We start from the raw sequence: 21,251 nt of genomic DNA, 5'->3' as shown, positions 1-21,251 counted from the left end.
GTGTGATGAAAAAAGGATGACTGAGGTAGAAGAAAAACTAAGTTTAAAATACAATATAAGACAAACAAAAAGGACAAAAAAATGTCAGTATTTGTTAGTTCTGGTTTGGGTTATGGATGTTTATTATATTATTTTCTAACTTCAGACACTCACACCAGATACCCACCAATGGACACCTACTGGTTGGGAAAATTCAGTGAGCTAAACGGTCTCTTTTTAACCAGTGCATGACCTATGTGTTTGTTATACTTGAGAAATCTTTCTTTAAAAACTCAGTTTTTAAGAAATCAGAGCATTCAACAGTAAGTCAATTACAAAGACAGAACCACCCTATTCAAATGCTTCATTTTAAGAGCAGCAGCTGCATTTCTTCTGGGAAAGGTGATTTGAAAAATCAAGATATGACAAGCATACAAATTCTAGTATCTTGCCCCAACCCCACCATGCTATAAAATGACTCACTGGAGAGGGTAGTTTGTTTTATACCATTTTAGTGATGGGTACAGAGTTCCCATAATTTCTAAAAGAAAACATGCATAACAAGAAGTGCTTAAATTTTTCAGATTTACTCTGTTCCTCTTACTGCAGATCCTCAAAATTCAGCTGTAACCTACAATTCTTCCCTTCCAAAAGTGACTGGTATCAAGCCACTTATACTTTGAACTTCTAAAACAGAATGGAAGCAGAGAGGAGATTAGAGTGCAACTCCAAAAAGTAAGAATTGCAGGTTCATAAGGAAATGTTTTAATTTACTTGCCATGAAACAGCAATTTATTGCCCTGTTCTAGAAATAACCATGGAAAACAAGTCACTTTGAAGAGAAATGTTTGCATTTTGGCTTATCTACCCTTCCACCCTATACCTTGCACTGCTGTATCACTTAATTCAAATGCCAACCTTTAGATTCTCTTTGCTGCAATTACAGCCAATTTATTTTCCTCTCATTTCAGAAAGAAATTAACCACTTCCAGAATGTGTCAGACATAAGTAGAAATGAGCTTCACTTTTTAAAAATCTATATAATATTATTTGCAATTAATAAAAGTCTGAACGTACAAACAAAATTAAAATTAAAATTCCCCCAATACGCCTACTCTGAGACTACCAAAATTAAACTTTTCGTGTACCTTCTTCCAGCTTTATCCCATGCAACCATAAAAATTATGTATAGTTATGGGTATTTACCTAAAGAAAACTAAAATACTAATTCAAAAAGATATATGCAGCCCTATCTTTACTGCAGCATTATTTACAATACCCAAGATGTAGTAGCATCCTAAATGTCTGGCAATAGATGAATGGATAAGGAAGATATGGTACAAACACACAATGGAATATTACTCAGCCATAAAAAACAAGCAAACAAACAAACAAACAAACAAAAAACACAAGATCTTGGAGCACCTGGGTGGCTCAGTCAGTTAAGCATCCAACCTCGGCTCAGGTCATGATCTCACGGTTCATGGGTTCGAGCCCCGCATCCGGCTCTGTGCTGACAGCTCAGAGCCTGGAGCCTGCTTCAGATTCTGTGTCTCCTCTCTCTTCCCCTCCCCCACTCATGCTCTCTCTCTTTCTCTCTCAAAAATAAATCAACATTAAAAAAAAAAAAAGGAATAAGACCTTGCCATCTGTGAAACATGGGTAGATCTAGAAGGTAAGTTGCTAAATGAAATAAGTAAGACAGTGGCAAGGGCCACCATTCTGACTGAGCAACCCTAGTGAAAGGAGCCAAAGAAGTAGCACAGGATGTCCCCATTTTCCCTCCCCCTTCCTTTCTCTGGTTGACTTCCCAAACCCTCTATACGTCAGTCCTGGTCCCACCATGTCCTAGAAATAAGAAGAGGAGAACCCTGCACAAGAGACTGGTGACAAGAAGCAGGACACAGAGGAGAAAGGAGGTATTCTCCCTGAGAGAGGAAAGGAGGCAAAGCTAAAGGCCAAATATCCCGTAAGACAAAAGCCAGATGGCTCCAACTTCATGGAGAGACTCCAGAAAGGGCGAAAGTACTTTGACTCAAGAGACCACAACATGGCCAAAGACAAGAGGAAGAATAAGCAGTTGCCAAGTGCAGGACAAGAGAACCTGGCTACTGGTAATCACATTCCCACCACACAGGATTTGCCCCAGAGAAAGTCCTCACTCATCACCAGCAAGCTTGTAGGGTAACCTCAGCTCCCCTTCTCTCTTCTTCCTCACCCACTGAACTTTTAATATATCATAGGCTGAAGTGGAATGAGTGCCTGGTTAGATCTCAACTTGCGAGCCAGAAATGACCCTAATTCCCATAGGAGCTGCTGAGAAGATGATGTGGGTTGAAAGGGGGCTCTGAGTTCATTTCTTTGGTTAAATTGAGATTTTCACACCCTCACTGAGCCCAAGCAAGGGCCAGAAATGAGAGACTAGGATTGCATAATGCTGTAAATGCTCTTTTTTCTCTGTATGAGAACCTGGGAAGATGTGATTTCTCCTTTTGGAAGAGAATATCCCAAAACTGGTTAGGCTAAGCCTTAAGAATAATATGGTAGGTTTACATCTGGAGGCCAACCTGACAATGCTGGGAAAGGCAGACTGAATAATATCTGCTTTCTCTGCTTCTACATGTTTTGTTTTTGTTTTTTTTTTTTCCTCTTAGGCTGCTATTGCTTCATATTTCCATTATGGCAGGTTTAGAGAATCCTCAAAAAGAAAAACTCATTTGCTTGCCTAAAACTACAATGCCCACCTAACCTCCCTTACTAAGTGTCTCTTGCAGTTTTCCCTGCATCATTTACATGAAACGGGCACTTTCTTTCTCTCCTAGCATGCTTTTGAAAGTATCATGGGACAGTGGAAAGAGCACTAGGTTTAGAGCCAAGATATCTGGGTTCCAGCTGCACTGCATCTTCGTAAAACTGATGTGTAACCTTGGTAAAGTCATTTAACCTCTATGGGTTTCTATTTCCTCATTTGTAAAAGAGTTGAATATAGATAAGACTGATTCTAATTTCAAAATTGTATAACTGCCAGCTGAAAAAAAAACAAACAAACCATGCCATTCATGGTAAAACTAAGTGAGGAAAGCCTGTGGGTGAGCCTACAGACGGGAACCATCTGAAGACTAAATGGGGAGAGAAAAAGTTGAGACTTGGGGGCTATATATTCGAGCAAGAGGGCCTCATAAATATCATGGTTTTCAGCATCAAGGAAAAAGTTCTAAGAAGCTAGCTTCTAGAAGCATCTTGCCCTCGCCCACTTTCCTGGCCTTTACTGCTAAAAATTGCTCTGGCAGCCAACCTGTGGGCCTGAGGACACATGCTTAGTCACACACGTGTGGTGGAGTCCCACATTTCAGATGTAATCAGATGCCAGGTGTATTGTTAAGGAGATCAGAAGAAAAGGGACACATTGAGCAAGCCTCTGGGCTTTGGTATTATGGCAGGGCTGGAGCAGCAGGTCCCTAGGAGATGATTCACCTTGGAAGAAGCCGGGGGGGGGGGGGGGGGGGGGGTGTCAGGTGGTCCGGGAGAGAGAAAGGGAACATTGAGAAATCTCTGCCTTCCTAGAGCTCAGTAACTTGACTCCTTGACTCCTATGGGATGAGGAGAAGCAGCAATGTGAATCCATGAGCAAGTGGAAAAGAGGGGTGCGGGTGGCCAGCACCTTCATCCTATGTATCACTAGTCTGGCCTGAATCCTACTGCTAATTAGGATGGCAGGAGTGAGAACTAACCATTCAAGAGGGTAAGATTTGTAACCCTCTCTCGTCCTCTCACCTCACAAATTCAGATACATCAAACATTGGGCCCGATGAGAATGACCATGAACCTGTTGATACACGTGTGGGGTGATAACGGGTGTGTATGCTTCTTCCTGACTGGCCATTCACTTTTCAAGCTATCAGATTGGATAGGAGAAAGCTGGTGAAGAAGGAATAGAGAGCAGGATCCCTGGATTCCCTGGGCCCCAGACTCCTTGACTGTCACTTGTATATAATTTTTGTGTTTCTTGCTCCGTTTCCTCATGCTGTCTTCCTTAGTATAAAGTCTGTGTGGGAAGGGAGAAAATGCAAAACATCCATGTATAGTTTCCTCAACTGTCCCAGCCATAAACATAAATATGTCATGTTATTAAATATATACATAATTTTGTGTGTTCTCTTCAAAAAAAATCATCAGTAAAAGACAAAACACTGTATGATTTCACTTATATGTGGAATCTAAAGATCGAAACAAATGAACAAAAAAGCAGAAACAGAGCCATATATACAGACAACAAACTGGTGGTTGCCAGAAGGAAAAGCAGGGGTATGGACAAAATGAGTGAAGGAAAGTGGGAGGTATAGGCTTCCAGGTACAGAATAAGTTATGAAGGTGAAAAGTACAGCATAGGAAATACAGTCAATGATACAGAAATAGTGTCGTATGGTGACAAATGGTAGCTACACTTGTGGTGAGCAGAGCTTAACATACAGACTTGCTGAATCACTGTGTTGCACACCTGAAACTAATGTAACATCGGTGTCAACTATACTTCAGTAAAAATAAATTATATGTAGTCTAATTAAAAACAGAACACTACAGGGGCGCCTGGGTGGCGCAGTCGGTTAAGCGTCCGACTTCAGCCAGGTCACGATCTCGCAGTCCGTGAGTTCGAGCCCCGCGTCGGGCTCTGGGCTGATGGCTCAGAGCCTGGAGCCTGTTTCCGATTCTGTGTCTCCCTCTCTCTCTGCCCCTCCCCCGTTCATGCTATGTCTCTCTCTGTCCCAAAAAATAAATAAAAATCGTTGAAAAAAAAAAAAATTAAAAAAAAAAAACCAGAACACTACATATACTGCTTTGTAGTCTTCTCAATCGGCATTTAATTAATGTCCCTGTTATTTTTGAAAGGGAAAACAAAAATCCCAAACTAATGGCATGTTAAGAGTATAAATTAGGTAACTCTATTACTCAATAATAATTTTTGATTTACGTAGAAAATTTGACAGCAACGAACAAGCCTGATAATTTCCAAATTGGATACAAAGTAAGCAACAATGAGGAAAATGAAATCCTGCTTGAATACTTAGGCTATTTCAATCACTTAAAGCCTCCCCAAAGTCCATTTTGAATTGAAAACAGTAACTATATGACAAAATCAAGAAATAATAAACGTGAAAATGAAAGTACTGTACAGAGTAGTTTTCTCCCAGCCGACAAAACCTGTAACAAAAATATATTAATTATAACAATATTTTCTCCAAAGTTAAGTATCATAAACTGGCGTCTAAGATTACTCATTTGAATAGGTACCTGAAAACTGACTCCCACAAAATAAAGTACGCACCTAGCTCCAGAGTCATATTAAACTATGCTTCTTAGGGGCACCTGGGTGGCTCAGTCGGTTGAGCGTCCGACTTTGGCTCAGGTCATGATCTCACGGTTCGTGAGTTCAAGCCCCGCGTCGGGCTCTGTGCTGACAGCTCAGAGCCTGGAGCCTGTTTCGGATTCTGTGTCTCCCTCTCCCTCTGCCCCTCCCCTGTTTACACTCCGTCTCTGTCTCAAAAATAAATAAAACATTAAAAAATAAATAAATAAATAAATAAACTATGCTTCTTATATGACAGGTATTATTTTATTCATTGCAATATTCTTTATCAGTAACGAGGCACAGTACACAAGTAACCATGAAACAAAAATAAGCTTAGCTTAACTATCTTCCCACTAAGAAATACAGGTATGTGAAAAGTCACACCGAAATGAATTTTCAAAAACTTAACTTCACCATTAGCTCATAATTTAAGAAATGTTTTATCTATAATTTTAATTCATCTTCAACTGACAAGACATCCCTTATGCGTTAGTTCTTCTATTCTTGTCCCTTTCTGTAAATTGATATAGTAATGCATTAAAACTATTCTTTTGGGTGGCTCAGTCAGTTAAGGTCCAACTCTTGGTTTCTGCTTGGGTCATGACCTCACAGTTCATGAGATGGAGCCCCACATCGGGCTCTGCACTGACTGTGTGGAGCCTCCATGGGATTCTCTGTCTCTTCCCCCCTCTCCCCCACTTGCACGCATGCACTCTCTCTCAAAATAAACTTTTTACAAAGTATTCTTTTTACTTTCTTATTATAGTTGACACACAATGTTACATTAGTTTCAGGTATAAGCCTCAGTGATTAGACAAGTTATACCTATACTCATCATAAATGTAGCTACAAACTGTCACCATACAATGCTACTGTAATATCACTGACTACATTCCCTATGCTGTACCTTTCATCCTTGTGACTTACTCATTACATACCTGGAAGCCTGTACCTCCCACTCCCCTTTATTCATTACGCCTATATCCCTATCCTCTCCCCTCTGACAATCATCAGTTTGTTCTCTGTATTTGAGTTTGTTTCTGCTTTTTATTAAAAGTATTACTTTTTGAGGGCGCCTGGGTGACTCAGTTGGTTAAGCATCCGACTTCAGCTCAGGTCATGATCTTACAGCTTGAGTCGAGCCTGACGTTTAGGCTCTGTGCTGACAGCTCAGAGCCTGGAGCCTGCTTTGGATTCTGTGTCTCCCTCTCTCTCTCTGTCCTTCCCCTGCTCACACTGTCACTCTCTGTCTCTCAAAAAATGTATAAATGTTAAAAAAAAAAATTGGGGGGCCTCCTGGGTGGCTCAGTCAGTTGAGACACCGACTTTGGCTCAGGTCATGATCTCATGGTTTGTGACTTTGAGCCCGGCGTCAGGCTCTGTGCTGACAGCTCAGAGCCTAGAGTCTACTTCTGATGCTGTGTCTCCCTCTTTCTCTCTCTCTCTGCCCCTGCCCCACTCATGTTCCATCTCTGTCTCAGAAATAAACATTAAAAAAAATTTTTTTTAATTTTTTTAATAGAAAAATGTAAAAAAATTCTGCCTTCCCCACTTGTGGCCATCCTGCTTCTTTTCTCACCCATACTTTTATTTAGCAAAAACATTCTGTGAAAAGCATTGCTAATATGGTAATACAAGAGGTCTTTGTGAATGAGGTACCAAATGTCCCAAAATATCAAAGGCCACTTTAGTATCCAACTCATAAATTCATAAACTGGGTTTGCACTCAAACAGAAAATAAATGATACCATAGCCAAAGGTCATTTTTACCTTTGTAAGAGGCACCCTTTAGGTGCTATGCTTGACTTTTCATATATATTTTAACCTAGGAGCAATCAGGTTAGTTCATGCTTACATACAGAAAATCATGTAATTCAAACTATTCAAGAGCTCAGAGTAGACAAAGGTCACAAAAAAAATCAACTGGTTAATGTTTTGCCTAAAGACAGAAAAGAAATATGTACTATTTTCCAAAGAAAATGGGATCTCAAATAATTCAATGACTTTCTAGTGAATTTCTGCAATTCAGTGATTTTTAAACCACAGTGGTTTTTAAATCATAACCCTGGTAATATATATTTACATCACAACCTATTACGCACTATTTTCATTTACATATGTAACTCAAACAAAGGTTTCACAAAACAATACTTGCCCTTAATATTTGTGATGCACTGATTATTTCCTATTCTAGTCAATTTTTTTTAATATATTTTTTTTAACGTTTATTTATTTTCGAGACAGAGAGAGACAGAGCATGAACGGGGGAGGGTCAGAGAGAGGGAGACACAGAATCCGAAACAGGCTCCAGGCTCTGAGCTGTCAGCACAGAGCCTGACGCGGGGCTCGAACTCACAGACCGTGAGATCATGACCCGAGCCAAAGTCGGCCGCCCAACCGACTGAGCCACCCAGGCGCCCCTCTAGGCAATTTTTTAAATGCAGTCATGACCCATTGAATTGATTTCTCTAACCACAAATGAATCACAACACCAGTTTTGAAAAAGTGCATTAGAAAGTATTGTTTCAACCAGTAAGTGTTTATTCACCATAACGTAACTACAAATACCATATCATGAAATTTTGTGGCTATTATAGAAATTACATTTACCAATTTTTTTGGTATAGTCAAACAACAATATAAAAATGTTTACTAAAAGGACAGTATGAAAGAATATTTTAGAATATTATCAAGGGGATAGAAAAGCCAAAATTAGACCAAAAAACATGCTCAATAGTTATATAAATTACAAAGATCTGTGTGGCAAGATCAAATGATAACTTAAGTTCAAGGGTGCTTAAATACCACCCTTTTCAATAGTTTAGACATTCTTTCCATAACTTCAAATAAACTGCAAATCTGTTAAATAAATCTTTTTTTAGAGATAATACAAAAATAACTAACACACAACTGGAAGGATAATATATCAACTCAAAGGTGGGAGAATTCCTTATCCAAACTGCAGATGTCTCTGGTTTCTGCTCACAGAACAGTCTTAGTCTTAAAAGAGAGATATATTCACATTTTCAAACAAATATTCAAAATTGTGATTTGAAGAAAAAAATAACACGTAAAAGGGGATTGAAAATAAAGTAGGAAAACAACAAATACTTATGGGAATGGAAAAAATATACTATGATAAAATTAACTTCTCCTGTTTTTTTTTTTTAAGACTATAAATAATAACCTCAGGTAAAGAGAACCCAGGAGAATGTTTCCAATCCACTGTACCTCAAATCATAACACTACAGTCAATCATTTCTTAGTGCCTTCCCAGAATATTTCCTTTAAATACCATAGTGATTCTGGCACAAGAAAATCTTGGGATGATAAGGGTCTTCAGGTCAAAGGCACTTTAAGGCTAACAAAGTAGCATACTGCACATTTTGGGGGCTGGGGGTGACTCCAAATGGCCTAAAATGATTTCAGCCATGCCAAACCAGGAATCTAGATGTCAAAAAATAAAAATAAAAACCGTATCTTCCCATTTCAAAGAGACAAATTTTGGTTTAGCTGTAAGCTTGTTAAGAACAGCAAATCCAGCCAGCTTGGATATACATTTCTTATTCTAACAACATGGAGAAACACTATTATTTGCATATAATTTACCTGCAAAATTAACAATTCAATGGTTTTTTAGTAACTCTGACTTTGCATACACTCATGTTCTTTCCCTCAAACAGCCCAGGAGTCTTTTATAAAAAAAAAAAAAGGGGGGGGGGGTTGGGGGATCTGAAGCAGTAGTAGTTACTAGGGCAAGTGCTCACCATTTGGCAGAATATTTCAATGGAAGCAAACAGTCATCAAAGTGAGCTTTAAACCGGCACCCACAGTTCCTAACTTGGTAATCTAGTTCAACAAGATTTTAAACATGTTTTTACTCCAATTTTACGTAAACAAGTTCCAACAAACTCACTCACTTTTCCACCACATAGATTTATTTTGAAAAGCAAAATAAATGTGTCTCTAATGGGACACAACAGCTGTTTTTAAAGTAATTTTTCCATCTTTTAAAAGTACATTGTATACTTCATGGTACACTTTAAAAGAGTATTGAAAATCACAGTGGCTTTGACCAAAATAATCTTCTTGTTGTTCTATACATCTCATGCCTCTACACTCTACTTTCATTCAGGAATGAAATCCACAAATATATTGTAAACTTCAGTGACTTTTTTCCTGTACTTCAAAAAGAACACCAAATGCTACTTCCGCAAGCAGTGTGTTACTAATCATTCCTTTCAAATGATGTCAAATGACATTGAAGACATTAAGAATATGGGGATAAAGAAGGAAAAAGATTATTTTCTTTACGCACTTGAAAATACCCTTAATATTTTTAAAAGCAAAAATGACAAAGCTGTATAAAGAGTAAATGTACACAAATCACCAGAGAGACAATAAACAATTATAACCATAAAAAATAAAACTGTAACAAGTACAAAGAAATGCAAAGACCAGAGGTGATAATTTCTAAAATTTTATATTTAGTTAGGGACAAGAGACAGTTCTTGATTTGACATGAGCCCTTTCTCCCAAAGCCACTCTTTACTGAATTGTAAGGGGAAGCTAGCAATATATGGAGACAGTCATCAATCTAATATACATTCTGTCTCATTGCTACTTTCATCTTTACCATAAAATTTAAACTCTCACTAACGAGGAAGTAGTTCTTCATATCTGTAATTGTAGACATATAAGTAAAAAGAGCAGAATACATTCATTTAATGGCAGAGATACTATTAAAAGTTGGATAAAACCAAACTTACCAGTATTTTTTTTTTCTTTTAAAGACCTAAAGTATTTGACAAATTCCAAACTTTTAACAGATATAAAGTACCTTCCCCAACCCTGGGCCCTGCAACTCCCTCCCACCAATCCCCTAGCTTAGGCATAAATGTAAATGACTAAAGCCTAAATAGCATAACGAATAGAAGGTGAAAACTGACAAAAATTCTCTCCTTGGCCAATCTCTAGCAGGCTCATCTGAGCCCTGTGCTCAACTAGAACTCAATCTCAGCTTATAAAAACTACAGACTCCACCCCCTCCCCAAACATTAAAATATTTAAACAAACACTAACACAGTTTCTAATCAAGACCCCATCCCTAGGATGACCCCAGTCCCTCTTAAAGTGCCTGCCTAAGAAAGCTCAAGGCTGCCTAAAGAATTTAAGATTTTATTAGCTGTAACACCTGACTACAGGCCTCTGAACATCCTATCTTAGACCATTTACTGAAAAGAGTTTTTTACAACTGTAAATTCTTCCTCTGTCCCTTTGAGATGCGTATGCATCTCCTACATCTCAGGAATCCCTGTCAAAGACATGAAAAACATTTCTTTAAAATATAAACATTAGAAAGGATAGGGCCTCAGTCTCTCAATCTCAGTAGGAGGGCAGGATCCTAACTTCCAGACAGTCTGCTAATAGATACAACCAACCTAGTCATCATTTACACCGACAAACCCTTTGTGATTTTTCACTTCCCGGACTACTAAGCCAAGTGAGCAACCCCTCCTTATTCCCTCATTCTCCATTTAAAATGCCAGTCACTTCTGCATGAATAAAAGTTGTGTTCAAACTGAACTCTTCCCTATTGCTATATATTACTGTTCAAAGTCTGTCCTTAGCACTTTAACTAGCGTCCAGCTTTATCTACGACAGAATGAGTAGAAAAGGAAAGTTAAACATCTCTCAGTTAGTAAAGACTCAGGTATTTTATTAAGATCATCAGATATGAGGGGCGCCTGGGTGGCGCAGTCGGTTAAGCGTCCGACTTCAGCCAGATCACGATCTCGCGGTCCGTGAGTTCGAGCCCCGCGTCAGGCTCTGGGCCGATGGCTCGGAGCCTGGAGCCTGTTTCCGATTCTGTGTCTCCCTCTCTCTCTGCCCCTCCCCCGTTCATGCTCTGTCTCTCTCTGTCCCAAAAATAAATAAAAAATGAAAAAAAAAAAAAAAAGATCATCAGATATGAAATTCTTTAAAAAATGAAGGTTTAAGTTCATGAAGGAGTCATAATTTAAGGAGTCAACCAAATAGCATTTGGGGGCTGGAAAAGGACCTTGGCAAACATCAAGTCCCAAGCCCTTCATGTTAAAAATGACAACTCTAAGGTCTAAAGAGATTAAGTGCTTTGCCCAAAGTGACTTCAATAAGGGATGGGATTAGAAAGGGCTAATTCGGCATGATTTTCTTCCTGACTCCAACATGAAAATATCCTTTCTCTTATATGCTCACTGGCAAAAGCAGAATTTCAAGCCAAGATCAGAGATGAACATGTATTACCCTACAACAACACAAGATTTTACAGTTCCACTATACATCAACAACTGTAAACTATGGAAAGCTTGGTGCAAGTACACAGATGATTTCATTTCACTCAGGGAAGGCTATTTTAATAATCCTAACAAATATATGAAGCATCTTGGTAAGGAGAATCTGCTTTCACACACCAGCAAAGAAAACAAAACCCCATGCATAAACACAAAAGGCGGCCAAATAATTTAGATCATCTTAAAAACAATCAAAAAAGAAAAATAAAAATAAATTAAAAACCTTTTTTCTGCACTTACCAGCAAAGCATTTGGAACAGAGGTTCATAGTCTTGCTGGACCTGGGGCAAAAAAAAAAGAAAGAAAAGAAAGAAGAGCTAAAAATTCCGTATTACTCTAATGAAAACATAAAGATGTTTGAAATGTAAGCAAGAATCCCCTGGCCAGGCAACTGAACTAATAAACTAATAAACTAATAAACTAACCACCCTCTCCCACAAGGAGACAAAACAAACAAAACAACAAAAACAAAATATGATACTTTATTATCAGTGAGTTAACCAATGCTTTGTTTTTTGTGATTAGCAAAACTCAGAAATTAAGTAGCAGCAAGTTCAGAATTACTCTAACACACCCAGAAGATGACACAGGAGTCAATTTGTCCCACAAGATTACCACTTTCCGTCTGTTCACACTGGAACATATACCACAAAATTATCACTACAGACAATGAAACTTTTGTCTCTAAAGGAGTAAAACTTTCTCCCCAGATATATACTTATTTATCTCCATAACATTACTTAAATTTTTATGTCCTCTTCTTTCCTTTCATTCTAGTCCTATTTCAGATCCTGGTCACATTATGACCCTGTAGTTTAAAATTCTTTCTTCAGATGTTACCAATCAAATTATTTTTCATGTCCTTTCATCTGTTAATAATGGCTACAATTCACTGAACACTAACTCTGATGGACACTAAACACATTATCTTATTAATAAACCCAATATCTGTGAGATAGGTATTACCATATTGCTTGCTTCTAAAAATGCACTTTAAAAAAAATCACATTAAAATGTCTAGAATCAGGAATCATCATATGATTGGCTACAAATGATGACTAAATTAATGAAATATTCCTACCACCTCCTCCATGGTGTTATTAAATTGAGGGATCTTAGGAAATCAAGGACAGTCTCATCTCCATTTGACCAGCTAGCATTTGCCCAAGGTCACAGAATTAGGAAACGGCAGAGAAAATAAATGACCTTGGGCCTGAGCCAATGCCAAAGGCCATCCTTTGTTCACAGCATAACACAGCACCTGGTACCACACAGCATCCCAGGCACAACAGGGCGGGCAATCAATAACTTGTCTATGAAGTTCTTCTCATCGCTGTTTCCCTTCCTGATTCTCTCCCAAGTGCACTCATTCCTACAGCCATCTTCCAAAAACCTCCTACAATACTCTCTGTTGGATATAAGCTGACCTATTTACAGCCTCATTCCCCAGCAACACCCCTCCCAAAATCTTAGTCTTTGCCCAGAGCTGCTCCTACACAGAATAAGCCAACTTTCTTCTGCCCTTCCTAGTAAAGTTTATAATTAATGAAAGCCTCCCTCAGGAAGTATTCCCTGATGGCTATGAAGGTTTCCCTATGTACTGGAACCCAAGACCTAAGGGTAAGTAACTGTCACAAGATGACAAAATTGGGGTGGGGGTGGGGAAGTCATTGCTTCTATTTCCCAAAAGAGATGCTACGTCAACTGGAGGACCTTTCTTTAGAATTCTGCTTAAAGACATCAAAGGCAGTAAGGAAATCTTAACTATCACTAAATGAATAAAAATGAACAAAGAGATGAAAAGATGTTAAGAGTGGAATCTAACATTTATTATATTACCTACATGTGGTAAGCATACCAGATGCCTTCAACCCACTTTACCAAACGAGGAAAGGGAGCCTTCCAGAGGGTATATAACTTGCCAAAGGTTACAGAACAAGTGGATGACCCTGGTCTGCCTAACTCCAAAGCCTGTGTTTTCACCCAAATTAAGGCCTCTGCCCCCAATACAGAAGCAGAAGAGTACACATAATTCCCAAGTCAGCACTCTGGTCGTTTGGGAAAATGGTCCCATGAGTAAAGACTGAATGTATGGTAATCAAGTCAGCTCCCTGAGAAAGCAGAGCCTTCCATCAGGATAAAGCCCAATCCCTGACTTCCCTTCCAAATATACATACACATGTATGTGCAGGGAAGCAACCTTGACTGACAGTTATTTCAGTTCCAACTGAAAGAGAACTGAGGATGAAAGAATATCTTTGTTACCAGAAATTCCCCCCAGGAAAGCAGGGCTCTTCCAGATATGGTCACTATCTTTGTCCATGCAGCAGCACTGAAAGCAAGAGGTAATTTGTTTATCACTTCTGCTGCCCCCCACATCCAGCAGGTATCATGGAACGCCTGCAAAGAACCACTGAGGGCAGCTCGGCGCCAAGTGTGCAGTGTTACCGTTTGTGTTTCACAAAACTGGTTAAGGAAAAAAATGGCAAAATAGCATTTTTCTCTGCATCCCCTATTCTTTTCAGAGAATTTATGTAAAATACCCACCATACCTAAATTTTAAATGACATCCATTCCACTTTCTGAATAGGAATTTTCCAGCAACATGCTTATCAATGAGGTTGTGAAAGACATAATACAGCCACTGATATTATTAATCAAAACGGAGATGCCTGAAATCTAAAATAAGCCAACCTTTGGCTATAGAAATAATGGCCACTGGTAATGCCAACTTGGATCACACAGGTCAGCAAAACAGAACTTGAAAGAACTGGCAGAGGCTTCTGAGAACTTTTCTCCTTTCTCATGTTCGACATGTGAAACTTGAAGCTAACCATAGGCATACGACTACCGACTGCCCATGGAAAAGCAGTGTGATCAACTTGCAGTCTTGGGACAGACAAGAGAGTTCTCTATGTGATAGCAAACATGAAAGGTAAACAGGATTCTCTTATGTCCCACTGCTCCAAAGAAACAGCTCTTATTGAGATCTCCAAAGGCTACCATGTTTCTAAAACCAAGGATTAGTGGCTTGAATAATGGCCATCCAAAGATAACAAATCCTAATCCTTGGAATTTATTTTATCTGGAAAAAAGGTCTTTGCAGACAACTTAAAGATTTTGAGTTTACCCTGTATTATTCAGGTGGGCCCTAAATGATATAACAAGCATTTCTGAGAAAGGGTAAAGGAGTCTGGAGAGACACACAGAGGAGAAAATGATATAAAGATGAGGTAGAGCTGTAGGAATGTGGCCACAAACCCAGGAATACTGGGACAGCTAACAGAAGCTGGAAAAGGGAAGGAATGGATTCTTCCCTAGGGCCCCACAGAGAGAAGGCAGCTCTGCCAGATTTTGGACTTCCAGCTTCCAGAACTTTAAGAGAATAAATCTCTATTGTTGTTTTTTAAGTTTATTTATTGTTTGACAGACAGATAGAGTGGGGGAAGAGCAAAGAGAGAGGAGAGAGAGAATCTCAAGCAGGCTCAGTGCCGTCAGTAGCAAGAAGCCCAACACCAGGCTCAAACTCACAACCTCAAGATCATGACCTGAGCCAAAATCGAGAGTCAGATGCTTAACCGAGAGAGCCACCCAGGTTCCCCTAAGTCTCTGTTGTTTTAAGTCATCCAATTTGTGTTAATTTGTTATGGCAGTCTCACAAAACAAATACACAGTTAGGTCTCTGATCATCTCAATGCCTCCCACTCAACAGCATTCATCCAGATCCATCCCTCTTGAAACTCTCTTTACTTTTGCCTTCTTGTTGCTTGGATCCTAGATCAAATTTACCCCCCCAAACCTAGTCTTCCTCACCTAACTGCTCTCTTTTAGCCACCTTTGCTGGCTCCTCCTCCAATGTCAAGACCTTTACCTGGAGGTCCCAGGACTCAGTCCCTGTTACCTCCACTTCTCCCATGGCTTTAAATATTGTATCTAAACAACAGACTCACAAATAAATGTTCGCACTCATCCCAAACCTCTTCACCTTGCTCCAAACTCATGTATTAAAATGTCTATTTGATATCTCAAAATGCAGCTCAGAGTCAACATTTCAAACTAGAACTTTCAATACTCCCAAACTTGCCTGATGCATTTTATCCACTTTTATGAATAACAACACCTTCTTTCCAGTTGCTCAAGTCAAAATTCTAGAAACCAACTTTGATTTCCGTCTTTCCTGCAGTCTCTCATACACAGTACTCAGCAAGATCCACTGGGTCTATTTCCAAACAGACCTCAAATTTATCTACCCTCTCCTTTGTCAATGCTTCCACTCTGGCAACCATTACCTCATACCTGGGTCATTGTAAATGACTTTTTAGTGGTCTCTCCATTCCCACTCTTGATTCCTTAAAATGATTTTGCAATGAGTAATCTTTTAAAAGCAAATTAGATCATGCTATTTCTTGCTTAATGCCATCCAACAATTTCCTACTGCATTTAATACAAAATTCAAACATCTTACCAAAACCATTTAGTTCCCTCATGGTCTTGCTCTGCCTACCTCCCCTCTTTATTTCTCACCATTTTGCAACCTTCACTTACCACATTCCAACCACACTGGCCTTTTTTCCTGTTCCTAGAATGTGCTGTAGAGCTCTTGCCCATGCTGTTTCTTCTACCCTCAAATCACAGTAAGACTAGCTCTTTCTTGTCACTCAGGTCCTGGTTCAAACCTCCTCAGGCTTCACCTGACCACCAATTTAAATCAGTCCCTCTTCCTGTTTTCTTTTAACAAATGACCCTCTTGGTCACTCCTGCCTAGTACTTAATAGGTACCCAATATTTGTTAAATGAAGAAATGAATCCCCCTTCCTGAAGGCATGACACATGAAACCCTAAGTAGATTTAAAAATGTATTTTGTAAAGGTCATTCAACACTATCTAGAAGAAAGGGCACCCACAATTCCTGTAGCTGTCAGCCTGTCATTTCTCAGGAGCTCTGTCATACTGTATTACCTACAACTGGGAGATAATGCCACCCTATGTACCTGGCCATGATTTGTCACTCAGGAGATAACAGGTGGCAGACACTTTCAGAAGTTTCTTTCCAATGAAATGGAGTTGGAAAGAAACCAGCTTAAATTTTTCTCTCCTTTCAATAAATGTTTAATATTTTCTAGTTTTGAAAATACATGACCCTTGTACAGAGTTTAGAAAAAGAACATAAACATTTAAGTGAAAATTAAAGATCAATGATAATCCAATCCCCCAAAATGAGAATTGTTAACATTATGAAATAACTCCTTCTTATCCTATGGATATACATAATTAAGAACAGTGTTGGTAAAATTGTATGGTACGTTCATAGGCGTGCATTTTATTAGGTGTTATAACACATACACATTACATACTCTCTTTTGCATAGATCACATATTTCACTTTTAAAAGTGTTATAAAAATATGTAAATTTCATTTTCATTTTGTATTTACGTTTACTATTTCCCATGTCATTACATATTCTTGAAAAACATGCTTGTTGGGGGCGCCTGGAGGGGTGGCTCAGTTAACTGGGCATTCAACTTCAGCTCTGGTCACGATCTCCCAGTTCGTGGGTTCCAGCCCCATGTCGGGCTCTGTGCTGACAGCTCAAAGCCTAGAGCCTGCTTCAGATTCTGTCTCTCCCTCTCTCTCTCTAACCCTCTCCCACTCACGCTCTCTCTCTCACTCACTCTCAAAAATAAATATTAAATATTAAAAAAAGAAACAAACACCATGTTTGTTGCTCTGTAATAGTCCAGTACATACTAATCCTATAATTTATTTAGTCATTCGCTTAGTTTTTGGATGTTCAGTCTTTGCCCAAATTTTTTGTTATAAATATTCCTATAATGAGCATTTGGGGACATAAATCTTTGGTCATAAATCTTTCATTAAATTGATTCTGAGGAGAATTGCTAGGTGAAAAAGTATGGTTTTAGTAAGTATTGCCAAATTCCTTACCAGGTAAGTTCTACCAATTTACGCTGTCCTCAAAAGGATCTGAAAGTACTTTTTTCAATACAGTTTCACCAGCATTAAGTATTATTACTTTAAAATCTTTGCTTGATGGGAGAAATGGTTATCTTAATCTGTTTTCTTCCAAAATAAAAAATTTTCCAATTTTGAAGGATATCAATTTCTTAATGAAGAATCAATTAACTTCTAATTAATTCATCATGGGGAATTAAAACAACATTACTAATTTTTGAAAATCCTAGAAACATTTTGTATTTTCTTGATCTCCATATAACACTATTGTATCTCCCTACCCAGATATACATGCCAGGTCCTCCCCCACTAAATATTTTAATATAAATGCGGAGGGGTGCCTGGGTGGCTCAGTCAGTTAAGCAGCCAATTCTTGGTTTTGGTTCAGGTCATGATCTCACAGTTTTGTGAGTTCAAGCCCCGAGTCGGGGTCTGCACTGACAGCATGGAGCCTGGTTGGGACTCTCTCCCTCTCCCTCCCTTTCTGCCCCTCCCACCTGCACAGTCTCTCCCTCCCTCCCTCCCTCCCTCTCTCTCTCTCTCTCTCTCCTTCTCCCTCTCTCTCAAAATAAATAAACTTTAAAAAATTTGTTTTAATGTGGAAACAAAAAACACTGTCACCATATCAATGTTCCTTCAACAATAATACTATTTTTGGGCCAACAATGAGGAAGAAAGTGAGGCACAAAAAAAAAAAAATAAAAAATAAATAAATAAATAAAAAGAGTCAAAAAGAAAACAATGGTACCAGCACGGAAACATGCCAAAGCCCTTCCTTCCAATCTTAAGGTCCCTAAATTTCTCTAGGTTAGGCATGGATCAATAAAACTACAAAAATTTAGACTACAAAGTGATTTCTTTTTTTTTTTTTTTTTTTTTAAAGTAATCTCTACACTGAACCTGGGGCTAAAACTCACCACCCTGAGATCAAGAGTCAAACACCCTTCTGACTGACTGAGCCAGCTGGGCACCCCAATGCGGTTTCCTTCTTAAAGAAGAGAACTGATCTGTAAAAACCAATTAGTCACATTTCCTAGTTCAATCTTCTTTAATAATCTATAAGAAAGAGAGGAGGGAGGAGAGGTTGGGGAACAAGGAAGGGAGAGGGAGGTGAAGGAAGAGAAGGAAAAATCAAATCACAAAGCCTTCTCCACTCTAAAAATCTTTCCAGTTGCCTAGAAGTAAGATTAGATGATTAAAGGCCAGTAACAATATGTGTGCCAACTCGTACACTTAAAGCCAGAAAGTCTAACTTCCTACAACAGCTAGGAAGCAAGAAACAGCTCTACTAAATCATCACTCTTTGCTCATCCCCAGCAAACAAGAAAAAGGACAGTTCAAACAGATGACATTCTAGCTGGCAATGATAAAGGAGGCTTTCAACAGTGCATCCAGCCTGTCTCAACTGTTACACATCACTCTAAATCATTCAGACAATGTCTGCAAAGTTTTCTTTTTAAGGGAATATTACAAAGAAAAAGATGGGGTTGTTAATAAGGAGGATCATTTCTAGAATGTAGCAATATGGGTCATACTACTTTAAAAGATAATTTCAATTTAACAACTTAGATTCCAGTTGGGGTACTGTAATGAACAGTATCTTAACATTTTATACCCAAATTCAAGGAAAGCAAGGACACAGCATACACCTCTGGTTTTATGTGTTTTAAGTCCCTACACTAAAAAGACATATAAATGTAAAACAAGTCACCTGATCATCTGTGACCCTGTATACATTACTGAGAGCTTAGTCCAGCACTAGCTAACAAAACAAGATGAGCCACGTCCATCAATAAACTAGTAAAAAGAAAGACAAAAATTAAAACATGTAACAGCTGTCACAGGAAAGGAGGAAAAACAATGAACTAAATAAAAATGCCAAATAATTTTTCCACATAAGAGAAACTAATGACACTATCAACTCTAACACAAAATGGTATACAGTGGCTGCAGCTGTCTTACCATATATGCCCAAACATAAGGAAAGGATTTCTTCCCCTAAAATTATCCATAAACACACACACACACACACACACACACACACCTGTTTTACAATTAAGTCTTTACTTCTGAGGCTGGTACCAGTAATCTTATACTAAATGCCAACGGGGGAGAAAGAAGAGCTTCCAAAAAACCTAAAAGTGAAAAACCCAGGGAAAGGGCATGGGGAGGTTTCAAAAGAGGAAGACCATATCAATAGAATTAAATGCCCAGGGGCATTTATCCAGTCAGAGTCTGTGAAAAGGGTGAGGCAGTAAAGTTCTCAAGTTTTAAGGGGAGTAAAATGCAGTTTTAAATACAGATTTCATACTATTTTCTGGAGTATGATCTCATAATTACAAGTAGTCGATCCCACTGAAAAAGGTTTTTGAAGATGACTTAAAAAGCAACACAATAAAAGCCTTGGAATGTTAGGAAGATTACAAATAACATTAAAATGATGGCAATTCTCCTAGTGTTATATGAATGGATTCTTGTGGCTTCAGATAAAATTTCCAGTAAGAGCAACATTTACAAATTTTTACAGTGTTCTACCTCAAATAACTTGTAAGGAAGTGAATAACTGAAAAACTGTGCTCAATAACTTTAAATGTGGCTTTAGTAAACATTGAAGACACTGATGTCTGTGAAGATGCAGAAAGTTCAAATAGATTGGTTTCATAAAGAGAGTGTGGAAAACCTAGTTGTTGTTGTTTTTTTTTAATGTTTGTTTATTTTGAGAAAAAGCAAGCAAGCAGAGGAGGTGCCTAGAGAGTGGGAGTGAGTGAGAAAGAGAGAGGGGGTCCCAAGCAGGCTCTGTACTGTCAGCACAGAGCCCACTTCAAGTCCTCTGTTCAGCTCTCTCCCCCTCCCCTACTTGCTCTCTCTCAAAAATAAAATTTAAATAAGTAAAACATTTAAAGTTTACATTGGGAACATACACAAATGCATACAATTTTATATAACCTGTGATCTTAAATAAGCATGTGAAGTCATCATAGTGATAAAATAGAGAATACAAATCTCTTTGTTATTTTCTTTACAACTGCATATAAATCTACAATTGTCTCAAAATAAAAAGTTAAATTAGAGTTTTAATACATATATGTGCAATTAGCACTTTAACTAGACATTTAATTACTTCACCTATACCCTTAAAGGTTTCTATATTCAAGTGGACCAAAACACTTCTTTCTCTTATTGAGAAAATGTAAGATTGCCTTATATCTGGGTCTCTTCATCTGCAAATATATGGTATTTCAGGAAATTCAAACTCTGTGTTAGAATAAAACTAACGTTCAGCAGAATTCACTTTTGTAAAGGTAGAGAAAAAAAAGACTAAGTTAACTGCTGTCCAGCTACCTAAAAAAATTTTATACACAACTTTTTTTTAATGAAGTATTTTTTATTTTTGAGAGAGCGCAAGCAGGAGAGGGGCAGAGAGAGAAGGGAAGAGAGGATCTAAAGCAGGCTCTGCACTAACAGCAGAGAGCCCAGTGCAGGGCTCAAAGTCACAAACCACAAGATTATGACCTGAGCTAAAGTCGAACACTAAACCGACTGAGCCAACCAGGTGCCCCAATATACACATTGATTATTAAATTTCTCAAACTATTCCCATCCAGTTTGCAAAAAAGTTTCTT

General features: G+C 38.4%; 2 protein-coding genes across 5 annotated transcripts in view; one reads left to right on the top strand and one right to left on the bottom strand.

The window, feature by feature from the left end:
• Positions 1-21,251, bottom strand: part of ZFAND3 (zinc finger AN1-type containing 3) — a 330,104-nt gene that overhangs the window by 208,446 nt on the left and 100,407 nt on the right. For 2 of the 4 annotated variants that reach the window (XM_058733793.1, XM_058733790.1), the window contains 2 exons: positions 11,899-11,939; positions 9,983-10,006 (listed from right to left, as the gene is read on the bottom strand). In XM_058733793.1, coding sequence (XP_058589776.1) covers positions 9,983-10,006; positions 11,899-11,939 — 65 coding nt within the window. The remainder of the gene's footprint in view (positions 1-9,982; positions 10,007-11,898; positions 11,940-21,251) is intronic. The other 2 variants (XM_058733794.1, XM_058733792.1) reach the window with 1 other exon arrangement.
• LOC131514147 (alpha-endosulfine-like) lies at positions 1,823-2,167 on the top strand. The gene is given in 1 exon segment (XM_058733795.1): positions 1,823-2,167. A coding segment is annotated over 1 exon segment (345 nt).

This window comes from Neofelis nebulosa, chromosome 6 (assembly GCF_028018385.1).
Source record: "Neofelis nebulosa isolate mNeoNeb1 chromosome 6, mNeoNeb1.pri, whole genome shotgun sequence".
NCBI lineage: Eukaryota > Metazoa > Chordata > Mammalia > Carnivora > Felidae > Neofelis > Neofelis nebulosa.
Note: the sequence above shows the minus strand (reverse complement) of the source record. Positions and strands in the feature narration are given on the sequence as shown.